The sequence below is a fragment of the Triticum urartu genome, chromosome 7A (assembly GCF_056163025.1).
Source record: "Triticum urartu cultivar PI428250 chromosome 7A, HENAU_Tu73, whole genome shotgun sequence".
Taxonomy (NCBI): Eukaryota; Viridiplantae; Streptophyta; class Magnoliopsida; order Poales; family Poaceae; genus Triticum; species Triticum urartu.
Genome location: NC_141879.1, coordinates 732,752,984 through 732,775,392, shown reverse-complemented (window position 1 = coordinate 732,775,392; position 22,409 = coordinate 732,752,984). Strand labels below are relative to the sequence as shown.

The 22,409-nt window shown below is 43.0% G+C and overlaps 1 protein-coding gene, 1 non-coding gene and 1 pseudogene across 2 annotated transcripts; 1 reads left to right on the top strand and 2 right to left on the bottom strand.

Moving 5' to 3' along the window:
- Positions 1-809: 809 nt before the first annotated feature.
- LOC125519502 (BTB/POZ and MATH domain-containing protein 1-like) lies at positions 810-7,394 on the bottom strand (annotated as a pseudogene).
- Positions 2,123-2,194, top strand: TRNAH-GUG (transfer RNA histidin (anticodon GUG)). The gene has a single exon. It is a non-coding gene; the product is annotated as a tRNA-His (tRNA).
- An 8,857-nt stretch (positions 7,395-16,251) lies between the features above and the next one.
- Positions 16,252-17,334, bottom strand: LOC125519501 (BTB/POZ and MATH domain-containing protein 2-like). Its single transcript, XM_048684294.1, has one exon. It carries the CDS (start codon positions 17,332-17,334, stop codon positions 16,252-16,254), a length of 1,083 nt encoding a protein of 360 aa, XP_048540251.1.
- Positions 17,335-22,409: the final 5,075 nt, after the last annotated feature.

Below are 22,409 nucleotides of genomic sequence, written 5' to 3'. Positions count from 1 at the left end.
GTCCTTTATAAGTGGGGGCATTCCAGCACAGAAGATGAAACACTCCATCACCACATGATCAATTGTTAAGTTTGAATGGATTTCTTGTGTTTGGATCAGTGTTTGAAGTATATATGAGATTTGTATGGACGGCATATATATCAAGATATCCTAGCTTTTACTTTGCTTCAATTACCAAAATGAACAACGGCAGGCATACTTCACTCCAAGTCTGATCGTTAGCTACTCATCTCAAACAATCCGTTTAAAGGAAATTGCATATTGCTATTGTCCAGCGAACTTGCATAAGGATTAAGGAACTCATACCGTTGGAACTACAGTACGCTTGCAATGAACTTACAAACATTGGCAAGAGACAAAGACGAAATGACAACAACTTTTCTTCGACTACTTTTAATAAAAGGGATTTCTCTCCCAGTTTAATCAAGGAAATAACTAGAATTATGCACAGAGTTCCAAAAAGTATAGCATGTAAAGAAGTAGCAACATCCTGGAGGATACAAAGATAGCAATATGGAACATCCACCCAAAAAGACATCTTGCCGGAAACTTAACTATATGAAACATCCGCCCACAAGGACACATGCTACCCCGTAGCCAGCAAGGGAGAAACGAAACTGAAGATATAGCAATTCCTCGCAAACAAGACAATGTCATTGTTAAACACCTCGGCTGCTGCGTCCAAGAGTCCTCTAGATCTAGGTCCAGGAGCCATCATTCCCTTTTCCTTCTGCAATGACAAACACTGTAAGCAAGAGAAGTGAAAATATAGCCCCAATACGATGAACTAGCATTATTATGAAGAAGTCTTACTTTGCCGGTAGCACGCCAAGGATCATATCCTTCATAAGAGGGGGTGGGGGGGGGGGGGGGGGGTGCAGCTCCTGCACAAGTGATCAAAGCCGTCCGTGTCCACCACCGCCCTCAGGTTGTCCGGACACCGGAGGAACTCGTGGCACGCCTTCTTCAGTCCATGACAACTGTGCTGCCTGGCAAGCGCCAGGATGCTCGTCACCGTACCCACACCGATGTGCTCGCAGAGCTTCTTCTCGCACATCAACCTCAGCCTATGGATATTGTACCTGTCCGCTGCCACGAGCAGGTGCCGCAGCAATACCATGTCCTCGTCATTGGTCTCCTCCTTCACTGCGCACAACGTGTCACCGTAGATGAACCCTAGCATTGCCTTGAACACCGTCGCGTCCATGTCGTCTATCTGCACGACCGACGACGAGGTGCCTGCATTGGACCGAAGAGTGACGCCCTGAAGACAGTAGAGTGGGCTGCCAGGACGGAGCGGTGAGCAGCGATCGTCTTGCCACCAACACAGAAGACCACGTATGTGCCCTGCCCGGCCATGAGAAGGTCAGCAAAGTTCTGTTGCATGTCGGATGGTGGCACCGCAACAAATCGAGAAGTGCCGCATGTTGGATTTAGGACCACGATGTCGCACCGGATGGTGAAACTGTCGTCCTTCAGGTGTTTCTCCAAGGCCTCTCTTTTCATGACCTTGACCTTACAAGTTCGGAAATCGAATATTTCACTGTCGTGGATACATGTCGGATCTTGCTTGTCGGTCTCGTCAACGAAACTGAACTCGAACTGCGCCATCACAGGCTCTTTAGTGCTCTCGATGAGGGTAAGAACAAGTGTGACGATGCGAACATTGTCCCCACTTTTTGGGAAGAAGTGGATGCGCCACCGTTGGCCGCCGATGATGAAGGAGTGAGACCCGATGGGTACGTGGTTTATTGAGTAACCCTGGACGACAAGCAAGTGGTATCCACTGGCTGCGCGGACGTTGAAGATGGGACAGGTGTCAGATCCCAGGAGCTTGCTGCTGGCGATGGCAGATGGCACCTCCTGTGTTCTTCAGAAAAGAAAAACCTCACACACGAACCTACAATTGACGGTGACGGCCAAGAACGGAAGGGCGTACGCAAACCATGGCTATACCTACACTTACGCCGGAAGTTCAACCACACTGGCGTCTTATACAGAGATGATGAAATCATACGAGGACATGTGCCACAATGGCATAGTACTCAACGCGGTTGTCCACGAGCCTTGAATCAAGTTGAGATGCTCACCTATGGATGCATGCTGGTGAGAATTCCACATTGTGGCTGTAGTTTAGTGGTGAGAATTCCACGTTGTGGCCGTGGAGACCTGGGCTCAAATCCCAGCAGCCACACTAATTTTTCTTTTCTTTTTTTCTTCATCGAGCTAGGGTAGTCCCTGCTTTCCACTTGACCATCTAATAGGCGCCATGAGTGGAGAGCACATTGATTTAGATTGCTTTGGTGTTTTTGTCGTGCTATGAGGTGTTCGGCTCGGTTGGACGCGGCCTATTCTGCTCCGTGTCCGTCCTCTTCGCCATTGTTTGGCTTCAGTTTAGGCAAGGCAAGTTGTGTGCCGATGTTGTGTTGGTGGATGTGGGTGTTGACCTCTCGATGTAGCACTTTGCTGAAAGGCATTGTATCGATCATTTCTTTTCTTTTTTTCTTCATCGAGCTAGGGTAGTCCCTGCTTTCCACTTGACCATCTAATAGGCGCCATGAGTGGAGAGCACATTGATTTAGATTGCTTTGGTGTTTTTGTCGTGCTATGAGGTGTTCGGCTCGGTTGGACGCGGCCTATTCTGCTCCGTGTCCGTCCTCTTCGCCATTGTTTGGCTTCAGTTTAGGCAAGGCAAGTTGTGTGCCGATGTTGTGTTGGTGGATGTGGGTGTTGACCTCTCGATGTAGCACTTTGCTGAAAGGCATTGTATCGATCATTTCTTTTCTTTTTTTCTTCATCGAGCTAGGGTAGTCCCTGCTTTCCACTTGACCATCTAATAGGCGCCATGAGTGGAGAGCACATTGATTTAGATTGCTTTGGTGTTTTTGTCGTGCTATGAGGTGTTCGGCTCGGTTGGACGCGGCCTATTCTGCTCCGTGTCCGTCCTCTTCGCCATTGTTTGGCTTCAGTTTAGGCAAGGCAAGTTGTGTGCCGATGTTGTGTTGGTGGATGTGGGTGTTGACCTCTCGATGTAGCACTTTGCTGAAAGGCATTGTATCGATCATTTCTTTTCTTTTTTTCTTCATCGAGCTAGGGTAGTCCCTGCTTTCCACTTGACCATCTAATAGGCGCCATGAGTGGAGAGCACATTGATTTAGATTGCTTTGGTGTTTTTGTCGTGCTATGAGGTGTTCGGCTCGGTTGGACGCGGCCTATTCTGCTCCGTGTCCGTCCTCTTCGCCATTGTTTGGCTTCAGTTTAGGCAAGGCAAGTTGTGTGCCGATGTTGTGTTGGTGGATGTGGGTGTTGACCTCTCGATGTAGCACTTTGCTGAAAGGCATTGTATCGATCATTTCTTTTCTTTTTTTCTTCATCGAGCTAGGGTAGTCCCTGCTTTCCACTTGACCATCTAATAGGCGCCATGAGTGGAGAGCACATTGATTTAGATTGCTTTGGTGTTTTTGTCGTGCTATGAGGTGTTCGGCTCGGTTGGACGCGGCCTATTCTGCTCCGTGTCCGTCCTCTTCGCCATTGTTTGGCTTCAGTTTAGGCAAGGCAAGTTGTGTGCCGATGTTGTGTTGGTGGATGTGGGTGTTGACCTCTCGATGTAGCACTTTGCTGAAAGGCATTGTATCGATCATTTCTTTTCTTTTTTTCTTCATCGAGCTAGGGTAGTCCCTGCTTTCCACTTGACCATCTAATAGGCGCCATGAGTGGAGAGCACATTGATTTAGATTGCTTTGGTGTTTTTGTCGTGCTATGAGGTGTTCGGCTCGGTTGGACGCGGCCTATTCTGCTCCGTGTCCGTCCTCTTCGCCATTGTTTGGCTTCAGTTTAGGCAAGGCAAGTTGTGTGCCGATGTTGTGTTGGTGGATGTGGGTGTTGACCTCTCGATGTAGCACTTTGCTGAAAGGCATTGTATCGATCATTTCTTTTCTTTTTTTCTTCATCGAGCTAGGGTAGTCCCTGCTTTCCACTTGACCATCTAATAGGCGCCATGAGTGGAGAGCACATTGATTTAGATTGCTTTGGTGTTTTTGTCGTGCTATGAGGTGTTCGGCTCGGTTGGACGCGGCCTATTCTGCTCCGTGTCCGTCCTCTTCGCCATTGTTTGGCTTCAGTTTAGGCAAGGCAAGTTGTGTGCCGATGTTGTGTTGGTGGATGTGGGTGTTGACCTCTCGATGTAGCACTTTGCTGAAAGGCATTGTATCGATCATTTCTTTTCTTTTTTTCTTCATCGAGCTAGGGTAGTCCCTGCTTTCCACTTGACCATCTAATAGGCGCCATGAGTGGAGAGCACATTGATTTAGATTGCTTTGGTGTTTTTGTCGTGCTATGAGGTGTTCGGCTCGGTTGGACGCGGCCTATTCTGCTCCGTGTCCGTCCTCTTCGCCATTGTTTGGCTTCAGTTTAGGCAAGGCAAGTTGTGTGCCGATGTTGTGTTGGTGGATGTGGGTGTTGACCTCTCGATGTAGCACTTTGCTGAAAGGCATTGTATCGATCATTTCTTTTCTTTTTTTCTTCATCGAGCTAGGGTAGTCCCTGCTTTCCACTTGACCATCTAATAGGCGCCATGAGTGGAGAGCACATTGATTTAGATTGCTTTGGTGTTTTTGTCGTGCTATGAGGTGTTCGGCTCGGTTGGACGCGGCCTATTCTGCTCCGTGTCCGTCCTCTTCGCCATTGTTTGGCTTCAGTTTAGGCAAGGCAAGTTGTGTGCCGATGTTGTGTTGGTGGATGTGGGTGTTGACCTCTCGATGTAGCACTTTGCTGAAAGGCATTGTATCGATCATTTCTTTTCTTTTTTTCTTCATCGAGCTAGGGTAGTCCCTGCTTTCCACTTGACCATCTAATAGGCGCCATGAGTGGAGAGCACATTGATTTAGATTGCTTTGGTGTTTTTGTCGTGCTATGAGGTGTTCGGCTCGGTTGGACGCGGCCTATTCTGCTCCGTGTCCGTCCTCTTCGCCATTGTTTGGCTTCAGTTTAGGCAAGGCAAGTTGTGTGCCGATGTTGTGTTGGTGGATGTGGGTGTTGACCTCTCGATGTAGCACTTTGCTGAAAGGCATTGTATCGATCATTTCTTTTCTTTTTTTCTTCATCGAGCTAGGGTAGTCCCTGCTTTCCACTTGACCATCTAATAGGCGCCATGAGTGGAGAGCACATTGATTTAGATTGCTTTGGTGTTTTTGTCGTGCTATGAGGTGTTCGGCTCGGTTGGACGCGGCCTATTCTGCTCCGTGTCCGTCCTCTTCGCCATTGTTTGGCTTCAGTTTAGGCAAGGCAAGTTGTGTGCCGATGTTGTGTTGGTGGATGTGGGTGTTAACCTCTCGATGTAGCACTTTGCTGAAAGGCATTGTATCGATCATTTTGGCTACTCCTTTTATGAATATATGATACGCATGATCGTGCATATTTTAAAAAAGAATAGCCAATGGATGCATGCAGGAGACCAAATTGCACTTGATAAACCAAATGCATGCAACGTGGCCATGACCAACCTAGCTAAAACATGACACATGCAAGTACTCCCTTAGTCCCAAAATAACTGTCTTTGATTTAAATTTGCACTAAATCAAAAAATAGAAGACACACAAACACAATTGTGCAGCATGTGTTTCACAGGTTACGGCCCATCGAATGTCTCTTGGGGGAGCTGGTACACGTAGATGCTCACCACGTAGTGACATGGAGGTTGGGGGAGGAGGTACGAAGGAAAAGAGATATCATTTGGCTCATATGATAAAAATGTTTTTACATTGAATCTGAGTTAATGTTTACTTCCCTTAGAAATATCGAGGACAAGAATTAATTCTCTACGGGAACATCGTAGAATTTCTATAGATTTCATATAAATGGAAGAAGCCTAAACTCCCATGATAACAAGACAAGCATACAGTGGCAAAGAAAATCACACACCCATAACGAAAATATCGAGCACATTGATTTAGATTGCTTTGGTGTTTTTGTCGTGCTATGAGGTGTTCGGCTCGGTTGGACGCGGCCTATTCTGCTCCGTGTCCGTCCTCTTCGCCATTGTTTGGCTTCAGTTTAGGCAAGGCAAGTTGTGTGCCGATGTTGTGTTGGTGGATGTGGGTGTTAACCTCTCGATGTAGCACTTTGCTGAAAGGCATTGTATCGATCATTTTGGCTACTCCTTTTATGAATATATGATACGCATGATCGTGCATATTTTAAAAAAGAATAGCCAATGGATGCATGCAGGAGACCAAATTGCACTTGATAAACCAAATGCATGCAACGTGGCCATGACCAACCTAGCTAAAACATGACACATGCAAGTACTCCCTTAGTCCCAAAATAACTGTCTTTGATTTAAATTTGCACTAAATCAAAAAATAAAAGACACACAAACACAATTGTGCAGCATGTGTTTCACAGGTTACGGCCCATCAAATGTCTCTTGGGGGAGCTGGTACACGTAGATGCTCACCACGTAGTGACATGGAGGTTGGGGGAGGAGGTACGAAGGAAAAGAGATATCATTTGGCTCATATGATAAAAATGTTTTTACATTGAATCTGAGTTAATGTTTACTTCCCTTAGAAATATCGAGGACAAGAATTAATTCTCTACGGGAACATCGTAGAATTTCTATAGATTTCATATAAATGGAAGAAGCCTAAACTCCCATGATAACAAGACAAGCATACAGTGGCAAAGAAAATCACACACCCATACCGAAAAGAAAATAAAATCACACACATGAATTAATACAGATGTCACTGAAATCTCATTAACAGAAACTATAGTTATTTTGATCTGACTTTAGGTTAGTTTTTGCCAAGTTTAAGTTTAAATTTAGCTTCATTTAATTGTGATCCTAAATTCTGAGATGAGGAGCATATTAGTATCCACTAAATTTTCGAAACATCCTTTGCAATTATGAGGCCGAGGCTTGGCCCACGGGCAAGTCCAGTGGGCAGGCTTCAACAAGCTGAAGCCTGCCCTCCAGAAAAAGCAAAAAAAAATTACTACTAGTTTGCATCGGCCCGACCCAACTTCTCCACCGCTTAGGCAAGAGCCCATGAGGAAACCTAGCGACCAGCTCTGTATGCGCCGTTCCTTCCCCTCTCGTTCTTCCGTGCTCCTGGTTCGAGCGAACCTGACGCGCCGCCGCCTAACCACGTAGCGGCAGCCTCTGCTCATCCCATCCTCCAGCCATCCCCGCCTCGCCATCCGGCGACGACGCGCCCACCTCTTGCAGGCGGCTCCACAATGCGCGCGGAGCGCATCCAGCAAGCAGCAGCAGTCCGTCCCATAGCATCAAGCACGTCGGGCGTTGGCGACCTCACCGTTGGCTCTTGGCTGGAGAAGCGGAGGCGCCGGCAGCCAACGGCGCCACGCCCTGCTCCGAGGAGGTTGCGACCCATTGCTCGCTGCATCCAGATGTTTAATTTCTAAATTGTTGGCTTCTGTTGATTTCTCTATTAGTTAGTCTAGTGTCAATTACAGTTTGTCTGCAAGTTCATGAACTGTTAATTTATTTAGTGCCAGTTACAATTTGTTTGCAGATTTGAAAATGAAGAGAAAGACTATGGATATGCATAGTTTGTTTGCAAGCAGTTCAACCCCTCCCCAAAGGCCTGCTCCAATCCCTACTGATGTCGAACCTGAACTTGACCCTACCAATGTGACTACAAACCCCCTCCGCTTAATTGCTGTGAGCACAATCCCCGCTGAACCCACACATGAACCAACAGATGAACCCCCAAATGTTGAGAGGAATCAGACCACAATTGATTAGAGTACAAACCAACCAACGCAACCTATACCAGAATTTCATCCAAGTCAAATTATTTCAGATCCAAGACTTAGAATACCATGGTTGCAGAAACTATCATGGTTGTGAATGTCATGATACCTCTAGACGGGGCCCGCTACATACCCCTTCCAAATCACAAATTATCTTTAAATCAAACTTTGAACAAATTTAGGACATAACAAGTCACCGGGGTAACTTGAACCTAGTGGTGGCTACACGGACTAACGAATTATTCTAATGAATCATAACTCATACAATACGTATGCTATGATTTTGACTATTCAAAGCCATTTAATGGTTGCAAAATACAATATAATTATTATAATAGAAAATTAAGTAAAAGAATAAGGGAAGTTCAAATGTCAAGTATATTAGTTTTCCCAATAAGATTATTATTATGTTTTCTATATAGGTTGAGTAGTGTCTTACACATACATATGTGTGCAAGTTATAATTATAAAAGAAACATTTTTAGTTTTTGTTGCTATCGTTGGCCTTGAACTTTATCATGACGGAATAATATATATTCGCCAAAGTTTAGTTTACTAGAATTATCATTAAATATCTCAATAGAAGATTCGAGAGTGACTATATGTCTGCCCTTAGAATGAATTAGTATGCAATTGTATGGACTGGTGATAATTTCAAATGGGTGTCCCAGGTCAACTTTTAGGGGGCGTGAATAGTCATGTAAGAGGACATGCGAATTAGAATGCGTAGGTTAGTATTATAATTTATTTATTAAATACGAGTTGCCAATATTTACAACACCCCCCTTCACCCACACACACACACACACACACACACACACACACGCACGCACGCACGCACGCGCACACACACACGCGCGCGCACACACACACACATTGACAAAGTCATTAAGGTCACCACATGCGACGTAAACGTCGCCTTATATTGAAAGAATGATATGCATTAACAATATACACATGCCCTCGAATCTGGAGTTTGATCTCTGGTGGCCCGAAGGTACAAAACTACCTTCCTAACCATCAAACCAATCGATGACTTACTATAGTTGGTGCCAGAACATTTTGTTGCACCTGAAAAAACTTCCAAACAAAACATTTTGTTGCCATTAATAATTTTTCGATGCTCAGAACCCCTGAATTTGCACCAAAGAAAACTACTCCTCAATTTGAATAAAGTTAACGAATTTACAAAAAGTTCATAATTTTTAAAAAAATGTTCTGGTATTCCCGAATTTCTTAATAGATTTGGAAAATGTTCATGTATTCCAAAATAATGTTCAATTTTTTCATTTTCAAAAAAATATTTATGAAATTGGAAAACTTATTGAGAATTTTGAATGTAAAAAGAAGGAAAAACCAGTGTACCAGCAGATTTAGAACAGGAAAATGAAAATACAGTCGGCAGAAGAGGATTCTAGTATGTTCCCAAACCAAAATTAACCACACGGCCTGAAGCGGCTATCTGCTGTGTGCGCTGGCCACGAGTAGTGCACTAAACAGGAAACACACGTGAATGACCTTGGTAATGTTGATGTGAATTTCCAATATGATGCACGGTGCGACAAATTTCTGGTGTATCGAACAGGCGCGAGAAGAGTGGGCAGACTCTTTAATGGTAGAAAATTTCTGATTTTAGGAATGTTCTGGAGGAATCTGCATGGTTTTGAGTCATTATTTTCCTGTTGTTTCTTTACTGATTTTTCATTTTTTTATTTGGTTTTCTTCCTGGTTTTCCATTATTCATTTTCTTCTTTTCTTATCTGTTTTATTTTTTTATAAACTTCAAAATTGCAAAAATGTTCAGTATATTCAAAAATTATACAGAATTTAAAAAATTGTTGGCTTTGTCAGAACAGTTTGGAATTTGAAAAATTGTTCGATTTTCTATAAAATGTTTACATTTTCAAAAAAAAAATTTGAAAATTGTTCATATTTTTTTCAAATATGTAAATTTATTTTAAAATGAGAAATTTATCAGAAATTTATAAAAACTTTTAGGAAATTCGAAAAAAAAACTTCCAAAACTGATTTGTAGTTTCTTAAAAAAAATTCGTTTTTCGAAAAATGTAAATGTTGGTTTTTACGGATAAAGTTAGCTTTTTATAAGAAAATGTTCATTTTTCAAGAATTGTTCATAATTACAAAATGTTTCGCGTTCTTCAAGTAATAGTATAAAATTAAAATGAAAAAACTTCAAGGTAAGCATGTTGATGACCTTTGCTACGTTGGCCCTCATCGTTACGTCTCCGGCTGCGAGGATGACTGTTGACACCGACGATGGGTTCCACGTGGACTTCTTGGCACAATCGGACTGCAAAGCAACGCTGTGTTTTATATAGAAACGAACAGGATCCAAGTTGGGACATCCGAGAGACTTAGTTGAAGACGACGTATACGTAGGAGATGCTTGCATTGATGGCGGGCACCATGCCAGCTATGGATGTCGCGGCATTGCCGGTGACCGCTCGGCCTGACGATGACGACGCTTAGTAGAATAGTGCGAACGAGAGAATATCTCGATTACAAATCGCTCAAGGGTAGTTTCATCACACTGTGTGGAACTGTGGATGCAGTAGTACCACCTCATTTCTCCCTAATATCTTCTAAATCATATATTTATAAATTAGTTGTCTGCAGATGTGTGTGGGCCGTTGTACAAATCATAAACATGGCATGACTTATTGAAATGGCCCTTGGTACAACAATACCATAGATGACCATGCTGATCACGTTGCTTGCATGTTTCTGAAAGTAAAATATTTACCTCCACATTCAATTCAAATATACAAATCATTTATTTTCTTTTTCAGAGAGTTGTCTTTTTTCAATGATTTTTATCATTGAAAACTGCTGAGTTCCTAATTCTCAATTTGTTGTGTCCAACTTATATCAATGTGGCTGCTTGCCTGCATCGCAAATATGATAGAAGCATTTCTAATTGTTTACATAAGGTATATATCAATTAATTATACTCCCTCCGTATCAAAATATGAGATGTTTTTTTACACTATCTTAGTGTCAAAAAACGTACTATTATATTTTGATACATAGGGAGTAGTTGTTATTTTAATAATATAAAAGGCTTTTATTTTAAGTACAAATATGTTCAACGGTATAAATTAGAGCTAAAGTGGTAGTTTTTTTTGTCAAAGTTCGTAATGTGAACTTTTTTGCCATGGTTGGTTGAGTTGTGCTAGTTTTCGGTTAAATACTCTAGGATTTTTTATATATGGTGGCTTTGCTTCCTACTTCAGTGATAGCCAAGATTAAGGGTGGAGTTCGCTAGGTGGAAAGTGGCTGAGAGTGTGACCACTTTAGGATGGTGTGCAGTCGTTTGTGATCGTCTGTGATTGCCACCAATGTAAATCTTTTCTGTAGACTCGATTCCTCTCTTCCCAATACAAAAGGTGCGCAAACACTAGTGCAGAACCGGGCAATAGCACCGGTTCGTGAGGGGCTTTAGTGCCGGTTCGGTAACCGACACTAAATTGTAGGCACTAAAGCCCCCCCCCCCCCCTTAGTACCGGTTCAGCACGAACCGGTGCTAAAGGGCAAACACGTGGCACGAGCCAGCTCCGTGGGCGCGTAGGACATTAGTACCGGTTGGTAACACCAACCGGTACTAAATGTTTTGGTGTGTTTTGGTTTTATTTTTTATTTTTACTTTAATTTTGTGTTTTCAATTTAATTTAGTGATTGTTTTATATTATAATGAGTCGTTAAATCATTCGGTGATTAGTTTGACTGGATGCGTGTGGATCCTAGCTAAGTCATCAAGTATATGTCATATCCATATTATATATACTTGATCACCTACTTAAGTGATCGAGGTAATATGGATATGGCATATATATACTTGATCACTTAGCTAGAATCCATCCAATTGAAACTAATATGCAATTTCTTTCATAAATGATATAATAACTCATCATCATCATCATCATATTAATTAATATAAAAACTCTTGCATCATATATATCATCACCAACGGTTTTCATAGCAAAGATATCATCGAGTTCAACATGGTAATGATATTATAAGCGTTCATAACACCACAAAAGCAAATCACTCTTTGAGATTAAGTTCAGGACGAAGAACATGGACATGAGAGGACAAGTACTAAGAGCATGAACTAGCTAATTAATCACTCCTGCTGCTCTCTCTCTCGGGTAAAATAGCATAGAACATGTATAGCTTTGCTGATTCATCATATTGGAGCATGCAGATGAACCTATCTCCTAATCGTGGGTTGCGCTTCTGATTGCTGCCCCCTAGTACTTCTCTGTGATCGTTCACAATTTTGCTCCAGTCTTTTACTATTAAGCATTCCTCGCTATTAGAAATCCTGAATGCACTAAAGTGCATTGTAGGATATCTTGGCCGTAAGCTAACAATATTCATGGTACCTTTAGTCTCGATCCAATCAGGCACAACATTCATCGGGAGTCCCTGTTGAAGAACATCGTATAGTAACATACTTAGCAATGAAGTTTAGCTTAAAAAAATAATGTATGCAAAAGATGCACTGAGGAGAAATAGTAGAAATCTTACCATCTTTCCTAAATATATGTGACCGTAGTTCAGTACAAACACTATTGGTCGCACGTTTTGAGTACTAACATTTCTAAGTGCAGGAAAGAAATTTGTCTTGACAGCATCAAGATCCTCAAGCCATGAAACATAATGACTTGTCTCCTCGCAGTTTAGTTCAGCCCCGGGACAGTGGATGGTCTTGTCTACCAAGTGCCGGACATGTTTGCTTGATTGGAAGTAAGATGTCAATATTAATTGAGATCTATTAATTACTCAACTGGTTCAAATAATCTCATATCGAAGACATAAATATGGTTGAGAAACTCACATAATGGTAGAACTGGAGGCGTCTGCACATCGACCCAGATGTCTCTATTACCTTCAATATCATCTTCCGGACGAATATCAAAGGTGATAACCATATCAGGCTCAAATGCATAAGCCTTGCATAGTGCTTGCCAAGTTTTGCATTCAAAATAGGTGTATGTGTCTGCATTGTATAATTTGACGTTGAAGGTATAACCATGCTCGGTCTTCAAGTAAACTCTTTTTACCTCCATAGTTTCGTTAGGATTGAAACCTATCTTATCCAAGACAAAGTTCTTGCATGGCAGGGGATACGCTAGTAGAATAGTGAAAAATTAAAATTAAAAGGTGAAGCAAAATGAAGCATAAGTCATGCTTAATTACGAAAAAAGACTTGTCGTTGTGACTTACTGTATCCACTTCAAAGTTCTCATCTAGCTTGATGCTGAAGCGTCTATCATCAACTAGAAAATTTTGGCCGCACAGGTCGCGCTGGTCTTCGCAGTATTCGCACATAATGAAATTGTGTTCGTCGTCAGACGACATTCCTATGTTCATAGGTGAAACATTAAACACTTATTAGTTCTATTAAGTCAACTAATTCTGTTAATTCAACTAGTTCAACTAAGCACTTACGAAGAATATACCTAATTAATTGAACTAATTCAACTAACTAGTTCAACTAATTAATTAGATAATGAAATCTCATATAACTAAATTAAATATATATCTAACATATAATTTATATCTAATATCTAACATATATGTTCATATATAGGTGAAACATTAAACACTTACTAGTTCTACTAATTCAACTAGATAAACTAGTTCTATTAATTCAACTAAGCATTTACTAAAAATAAACTAGTTCTATTAATTTCTTACTAAAATAAAGTAGGTAGTTCTATATAGTAATATTTTGATTAGATCATCAAATCTCATATACCTAAATTTTCTTACTAAAAATAAACTTGTTCTATTAATTTTCATACTAAAAATAAACTAGTTATATTAATTCAACTAGTTCAAATAATCTCATATATATACCTAATTAATATTTAGCTATACTAATTCAACTAGTTCAACTTGTTCTAATTCATGTAAAATATATTTGACATTAATATTTAACATCTTTTTCATATAATTCATCTAATCATTAACATTCTAACATTATTATCTACGTAATTTATCTAACATTAATCTAAATAACAGAAAATAGAAAATAAGTAAAAACAATGTGTGTGTATGTGTGTGTGTGGTGTGTGTGTGTGTGTGTCTCTGTGTGTGCGTGTGTGTGTGGTGTGTGTGTGTGTGTCTCTGTGTGTTTGTGTGTGTACGTACGATCGGGGGGCGGCGGCGGGCGACGACGGGGGGCGGGCGCGGCGGGCGAGAGGTGGCGGCGATGTACAGGCGCGGCGGGGGCGACGGGCCGGGCGGTGACGGCGACGGGCGGCGGGGGCGGCGAGGGCGGCGCGCGATGGGGCGACGGGCGCGGCGAAGAAGTTTGGATCGACAAGAACTACTGGTGGTCGATGAACTGATTTTTTCGTAGGTTCCATATATATAGGAAGGGTCTTTAGTGCCAGTTGGAGCCACCAACCGATACTAAAGGCCAATTTTCGCCAGGCCAAGGGGCGGGAAACGGCCCCTTTAGTACCGGTTCGTGCCACGAACCGGTACTAAAGACCCCCCCCCCCCCTTTAGTACCGGTTGGAGCCACTAACCGGTACTAAAGGTTGTGCGCTGCCACCGGCGGTGCACAATGTTTAGTCCCACCTCGCCGAGCGAAGGGCAGCCGCACTGATTTATAAACCCAGCCGCGGCTGCTCCTTCAAGCTTCTCTATATAGCAGACTTCTGGGCCTAATTAACAAGGGCGCGCTGCCCTGTGAGCCTGCTGGCCCTTCTGGGCCTGCATTTGCACACCCTAGGTCTGGCAGGCCCACTGGGCAGCGCGTCAACAAATTTTTTATATAGTTTTTTCTTTTCTGCATTATTTATTTTTTTCTATTTATTTTTGAGTAATTTTTTATATAGTTTTTTCTTTTCTGCATTATTTATTTTCTTCTATTTATTTTTGAGTAATTTTTTTGTATAGTTTTTTTTTCTTTTCTGCATTATTTCTTTTCTTCTATTTATTTTCTTCTATTTCCAGTTTGTACACGAAGTGCGTCCAGTTTTTGCCGTCATCCTCTCTACTCTTTCACACATGCTATGCGGGTGAAATGATGATACCATGCCAAGTTTCAACATTTTCATAATTCATTTTGTAGTGATTTTCAATTTCACGGTCATTTAGCTCTCTAAACAATTAGGTAAATGACCGAAAAACAACAAATGATGTCAGAACATGTTGGAAATTGATGACGTCGCTTTGAATGTTGCATACTGAACACAAAAAAAGCCCGGAGTTTAAATAAGTTTAAAAAACATTGAAGTGGCCGTGTAACAGATGAGTTCTCGTCCGAAACCCTGATACTCCGAAAGAGTTTGTCCAGTTTGTACACGAAGTGCGTCTAGTTTTTGCCGTGACCCTCTCTATTCTTTCGCCCATGCTATGCGGGTGATATGATGATACCATGCCAAGTTTCAACATTTTCAGGATTCATTTTGTAGTGATTTTCAATTTCACGGTCATTTAGCTCTCTAAAGAATTAGGTAAATGACCGAAAAACAACAAATGATGTTAGAACATGTTGGAAATTGATGACGTCGCTTTGAATGCTGCATACTGAATACAAAAGAAGTCCGGAGTTCAAATAAGTTATTAAAAATAAAAAAGAGGTGCAATGCTGGTTAATTTGCTTCAAGCCATTCGGAATAGTGTAGACTGCACTGCACATAGCTCAGTGCAATCTATGCTATTCCGCAGGGCTTGAAGCTAATCAACATGCAGGTGAGCATTGCAACTCTTCGTCATTGTCTGTGCACTCACGGCTTATAAACCGCTCATACTGCCTCTCTCTTGACGAGGTGGGACTAAAAATAAGCTTACAAAGAAACTTTAGTACCGGTTCATGGCATGAACTGGTACTAAAGGTCTTCGTGGGGGCCCCAGCCTGACCATAGCCTGACACAACCTCATTAGTACCGGTTCGTGGCATGAACCGGTACTAAAGGTTGCCCACGAACCGGTACTAATGATGCCCGCCCGCCTAGCCGTTGGAACCGGCACTAATGGTCACATTAGTGCCGGCTCAAATTCAAACCGGCACTAATGTGCTTCACATTTGACCCTTTTTCTACTAGTGAAAGTTCTTGCGTCTTCTTGAAAAAGAAAGATGTTTTTTTTAGCATCAATGATTGTTAAGTGCCTAAGTCTCAGTGGTTTGTTAAATTGAACTTATATCAATGTGGCTGCATGGCAAACAGGATAGAAGCATTTCTCATATTTGATGGAAAGGTACATATCAATACACACATAATTTAACTACCTAGCTAATAGATGCAGCTGTTTTACAGCAGCCCGTTTCAAATTATTTTGAAAGGGGAAGTGCATATTTCAGTTGAACAGCGGATTACATGCATGCCAACCAGAACCATATATTGGACAAATCATCTCCTAATCATCAAGGACATAAACAGACGATTACAAAATATGGAAGAGAGCAAGCAATTGCATTAAGATGAACTTCTACTAATTAGGCGGCAGCACGCCAAGGAGCATGTCCTTCATAAGAGTGGGGCAGCTGCTGCAGAGATGTTCAAAACCTTCCGTCTCCACAACCGCCCTCAGGTTCGCCGGATATCGGAGAAACTCATAGCACGCCTTCTTCAGCCCGTCACAGTGGTGCAGGTCCGCAAGGGCCAGAATGGTCGTCGCTGTGCCCACACGGATGTGCTCGCACAGCTTCTTCTCGCACATCAATCTCAGCCTCCGGAGGTCGTACCTGTCCGCCGCCACGAGTAGGTGCTGCAGCAGGACGCCTTCGTTTTCGTCTGCCGCAGGGAAAGGTAGCGTGTCACCATAGATGAAACCTAGCATCGCCTTAAACACCGTCCCATTCATGTCATCTACCTGAACCACCGTCGGAGATGTGCCTTTCTTCATGGGGCCGAAGAGGGCCGCCCTGAAGACGGTAGAGCGGGCCGCAAGGATGCACTGGTGGGCGGCCAAAGCCTCGTTACCGACCTGGAAGACCACATCTGTACCCTCTCCAGCCACGAGAAGGTCGGTGAAATTCTGTTGCATGTCGGAGGGCGGCACCGTGATGAAGGGAGAAGTGGTGGTGGGGATCACATCCCCCGCCACAACAATGACATCACACCGAACTGTGAAACTATCGCCCTTGAGGTGTTTCTCCAAGGCCTCTCTTTTGATGAGCTTTTCGTGCGGGATGTGGTTCCAGTCTTGGAACTCAAATAATTCCTGAGCATGCGCATGGTTGCATGTCGTCGCCGGCTGGTCACTCCCATCAATGAAACTGAACTCGAATTGCGCCTTCACAGGCTTTCCACCTTCCTCGGCGAGGTAAAGACAAAGTGATCCCGGGCCATCCATGTCATGGTTTTTGCGGCCATTGGGGTGGTACAAGATACTCCAGTGGCGGCCCGCCACTGTGAAATAGCGAGAATTGATGGCGATGGATCTGTTGATGCGGGAGTAGCCTTCCACGACGAGCAAGTGGTATCCTATAGTGCTGTCGCTGGCGGTGGTAGGGGAGGTGGGAGAGCCCAGGAGTTTGCCATTGGCGCTGACAGATACACCGGCGAAGGACATGATAGATTGATGAACCTGCAACAACAAGGGATGAAGCTATGACGACGCACATATACGATCCTGCGAGAGAGATGGCAATTCACTAACAAATCCAACAAAATATAAAATTGCAAATGCACAGGTGAACAATTCACTAACAAGCCAATTTCATATTTTACAGTGCTAAGATAGGTTCAAAATTTTGAGTATTGGAGAGAGGAAGTGCAAGTAGCTAGCACCTGTCCTGCAGTGCCCAGATCAGCGCCGTGCTTGCTGGATGCTGCACCGCCGAACTATCGCCTTGCCGGTTGCCGTCCTGTCTTGCGTGCCTGTCGCCGTTGCGCTAATGCCGCGGTCTGCTGGTCCGCTGTAGCGCCGCCACCGTAAGGTCCTAGGGCTAATACTACTACGATTGGATTGGTCACGAGTCGTGCGGTCGATCTTGTCCTGCAGTGTTGCCAGCGTGGAATGCTGACTGGGCTGGCCTGCTGGGCCTCAAAGGTTACTCGGCACTTTTTTCTGATATATATGGTGTTGGGCCAATTTCTCATGGTGTGGCCCATCCTTCCGAAAACCCCTTCTGGGTCTGCCTCTGGGGTGGGAAAAAAACTGTGGCACACCGGTGAGACTTGTCCTCGTTCTTGTGCTTATAAAAAGATGCACGCAGTTCTAAAAAAAAAGATGCACGCGCTGACTTGCAAATTTGCTCCGGCATCCGTCTGCGGACAGGAAGCATTAGTCCACGGTCACGGATGCAGGAGCCGGCCATCCAACGATAACCGCATATAGCAAACCGCCTCCTGTCCCGAGTTTAGATTTTCTCCGCCCCCTGCCGGCGTTGCCGCATGTCTGCCTCGTCCCTAGTGGCCTTAGGGTCATGGAGCCGCGGTGGATCCCAACCCTTGTCGGTGGGAGGGCTCCGTTTCTAGATGTTACTTTAAGTTCTATTAAGGTTTGTGTCCTACTCAGGAAGGCAAGATGGTGGCGGCTTCCTGAAGATGGAATAGAATTCTTCCAGCCTAGCCCTTGCTTCGGTGGTGCCCCTAGCACCGCCTGTGGGCGTGTGGAGATGTGTCTCCGACGGATCTATTTTTGATGGATTTGTTCGTCGTTCGCCTATGTTCATGTGTCTTCAGGTTGGATCCTTTCGATCTACGCTACTTTTCATCGGCGATGGTTGCGGTTCTGGTGTGTTGATCCTATGGTGCCTTTGCACAACGACCTTCAGACTGTCTACTCCAATAAGTTTTACTCGGCTCCGACGAGGGAGAGGCGATGACGGCAGCGCGCCTACGGTTCGCTTCAATTGTTTTAATTGTCGCTAGGTCGTCTATGAATCCGGACGTAATTATTATTTCTAGTGTTCGTTGTATTGTCATCATTGGAGATGAATATATCAAAAGTTTTCTCGCAAAAAAAGATAGCCGCACATGTTCATTTACATTTTAAACGAATTTCAATGAAAGCGATGCAAACTCAAACAAATCGGACGATATTAATTTAAAATTTCATAGTTTTTACATTAAACCGGACAAAACCAAAAACCTACAAAAATTTAATCCTACACTACCCTATACTTACCGGTGACCTCATAGGCCATGTTGGGCTGGCCAGCTGCTCCCTCATCATCATCGTCGGAGCTATTGTTGTCGTCGTCGTTGGTCTTCGGGCGGTGGAAGGGTGCGGCGTCGCGGCAGGGTTTTCCGGCTGCAACCTGACACTCGCAGATGATCCGCTCGGCTTCCTCGTGCGTCATGTGCAGTGCGGGCACAGCCACCAAAGACGTGGGCAGGGGGAAAGGGCAGCGAGCCTAAGAGGAGGCGGCACTGGTGACGGCGATCTCGCTGAGAGACCACTTTTCGCCATACTTGGCCATCTAACAGTCGAGGCGACGGAGACGGTACTTTATCATCTCACCCGTCGTCACAGGCAACATCCATAAGCAATGCCGGACCTCGTCGTCCTCATTGACGATTGTCACCGTTGACATCCTAGAAGCGCGCCCCCAAACGTCCGTTAGAAATGTCAATAGAGCAGATCTAGATGATGAGAGTAGAATGGAAGAAGAAGATTGGGAAACATGAGCTAGAAAGAAGATGAGGTGTCTTCCTCTGTGCCCCGCAAATATTAATGTCCGCGGTCACGGGCGTATAGCAAGGATCCGCGGACGTATAAAATAAACATGTATACTGCCCTGTATTCAGAAACTTAAAGAATTTACATCCATTTTTCATTCATTTTATGTCCAAACATATGGACGGGTCACGTCGCATATAGACCACAAGAGGCATTTCAAATGCTGTGTTCCCCGCACTTATTTTCCCTTGCGCATTTTTGGCATGCATATGTTGTTTCCAAGTGTTTAGGGCATCTCAAACACAGACCTCTAAAATGGGCACACCGGCACAATATTCATTGATTGCAAATTCAACAATACTCGAGTCAGAATCCGTATGCACTGTACTCCTTGAGCTTCATCCAACAATGTATGAATGTAAATGGCCTGCCCTCGGTTCTGTGGTACAAAACTGCAGCACTTCGGGATATACAACATGATGATTATCACGTTGCAACATTGAGTGAATCAATGAGTTGAAGATGATGTATCACCAATGGGCTAGTGAGTTCACACTGTGTCACGGGATCACATGCAAGTCGTAGGGTGCAAAGTGCTTTTGCTAATGAAACAAAGAATGCATGTGCTGTCAAAAGGTTGAGCCCCATTGCCTCATGCCTACAAAAGTGAGCAGATACAACCTTCCATGCATCACACAACAACTCATCCTCCACTACTGTGTACCCCGCCATCGTGCTTACTCTAGGAAACAAAGAGAAGGTAAAATAAAAGCTCAATGACATTTGACCGAATACTTGTCGGGCATGATGTCTGCCATGGATGGCGTCGGCTGGGAGAGAGGGTACGTGACTACGAGTGGATTCGGCGTGGACGACGATGTAGTCAAATGGGGCAGGCACGTGGGTGGGGGTTGCGGACGTCTGGCAATGTCTGGAAGGCGGCCAGAGAGGTGGACCGGCCGACAAGGTTCATTCCATTTCGGTTACCCATCTCAGTCGGATTCGAGTCCACAAATACCATGCTAGCATCCAATGCTACATTGTTTGTGAGATAGAGGCATCCACTATGTTGCATGCTACTTAAATAATGTGAGTCCACAACCTTGACGACTAGAAACGAGTAGAACAATTATCATACACCACATAGTCTCACAAACAAGTCACATACTTATTGATATATATCATCGATAATGTTCAAGGACTATATAGATAAGTTCATTGATACATAGATCATCACAGGATGGCCTCTAGGGCACATTTCCAACACAATAGGATACGAATCCAAAAGAAAGGTCAATAAGACCTTATTATCAATGAACAATGACCAATAAATTTTGAATGCGAAGGACATACAAAACGGTTTATAATTGAAATGCAAACAAATTTTCTATTTGAAGTATGGATCGGATACTAAGAAGTAAAGCCAGTGACACAAATTAACTTCCAAATTTACTCAAAGAATATTGTAATATCATGCCATTCTTATTGATACTCCCTTTCTTTTTGATATGGTGGGCTAGATTTTTTTTAAAATCAAATTGTCTTCCCTAATATCTTCGAAATTATATCTTTATGAATTAGTTACCCACATGTGTGTGGGCCCATGTGCTACAGAGGTTGTAAACTGCTATGCTTGCTATGACTTATTGAAATGGGCCTTCGTACAACAATTCCATATAGATGACCACACCGATCACTTTGCTTGCATGCATGTTACAGAAAACTGAAATACTAACCTCGACATTCTATTCAAAGTGTACAAATTCATTTATTTCTTTTTAGAGTGGTCTTTAAAAAAATGATTTTTATCATGCATAATTGCTAAGTTCCTAAGTCTCAATGTGGCTGCATCGCGAGCAGGATAAAAGCGTTTCTGATTTTTTACATAAGATTTATAACTTCGTATCACTAAATTATGGTTGCTATTTTAAGCTTATAAAATAAGTTGTAACTAGCTGGGTGACCCGCGCAATTGCGCGGCTAGACGTTGATGTGCTATTAGATATATAGACATATCTCATTAGAGCAAACCCAATAGCCAAAGCACTTAAAATTTTTGGTATCTTATGCTAATATTACTTCCGCAGACATGCACTGCCATTCAATTTTACTATGCAAATGTTGGTTCGTGGGCCAAATAAATCCATTATTCTGTGACCCGAAAGGTCAATGGTTTTTTATCTATGGTGCAAAATCAGGAACTTTCAAACTAATTTGTAGGTTATGTCTTGCACACCTCACCCTTTAGTGTCAACCTCCTCACCCCTATTTTCTTAAATTGAAATATATGACTCATACTTAACTTTGCATTCCTCTTCCTCCTTCCTCTGGTAGCCCTAAAGCATTTGTTTTGTTTTGTTGTGTGTGTGTGTGTGTGTGTGTGTGTGTGTGTGTGTGTGTGTGTGTGTGTGTGTGTGTGTGTGTGTGTGTGCACTGATATGTCTCTACATGCTATGATGCATCTATATTCTTCTTTGAACTATATATGTCGCTTGCCCTTGTAGGGTGTGTATGTCGACCAACAATTGTTGAAACATGTATCCCTTGCATGGTCTCGACATAGATTGTATCCATGCATGTTGCTTTGTACAAACTTATATGCTTTTGCACATTGGTATGATTTGTTGCTTCAGACTTTATTTTGCCGCAACAACACCATTTTTCTTGGCTCATACAATATGCTCACTTGCACACATCGCACATATTTATTGATATGTCATCCCTCTTCTCGATTTCATGCATGCCTTGTAACACACTTTTTAAAATTTTGATCCTTCCCCGTGTAAAACTTCTCCGTAAACTCCATTTGTCTTGAACATTGCAATTGATCAATTTGTTCTCTGTCGACACCAACCAACTTGGATTTAATCTATACTATAAATATTTTCCCGTAAACTTATCTCAACTATAAATATCTTCTTATATATAAATCTTATAGCTAAATCTATGTTTGATACACTAAACTATTTTTAGCGTGTTATCTTTTTAGTGGGTATCCATCATTACATAATATCTCTGTA

What these genes read in the sequence shown, in the direction of transcription:
- LOC125519501 (XM_048684294.1), bottom strand. Translation starts at nt 17,334, where the DNA reads ATGTCCTTCGCCGGTGTATCTGTCAGCGCCAATGGCAAACTCCTGGGC.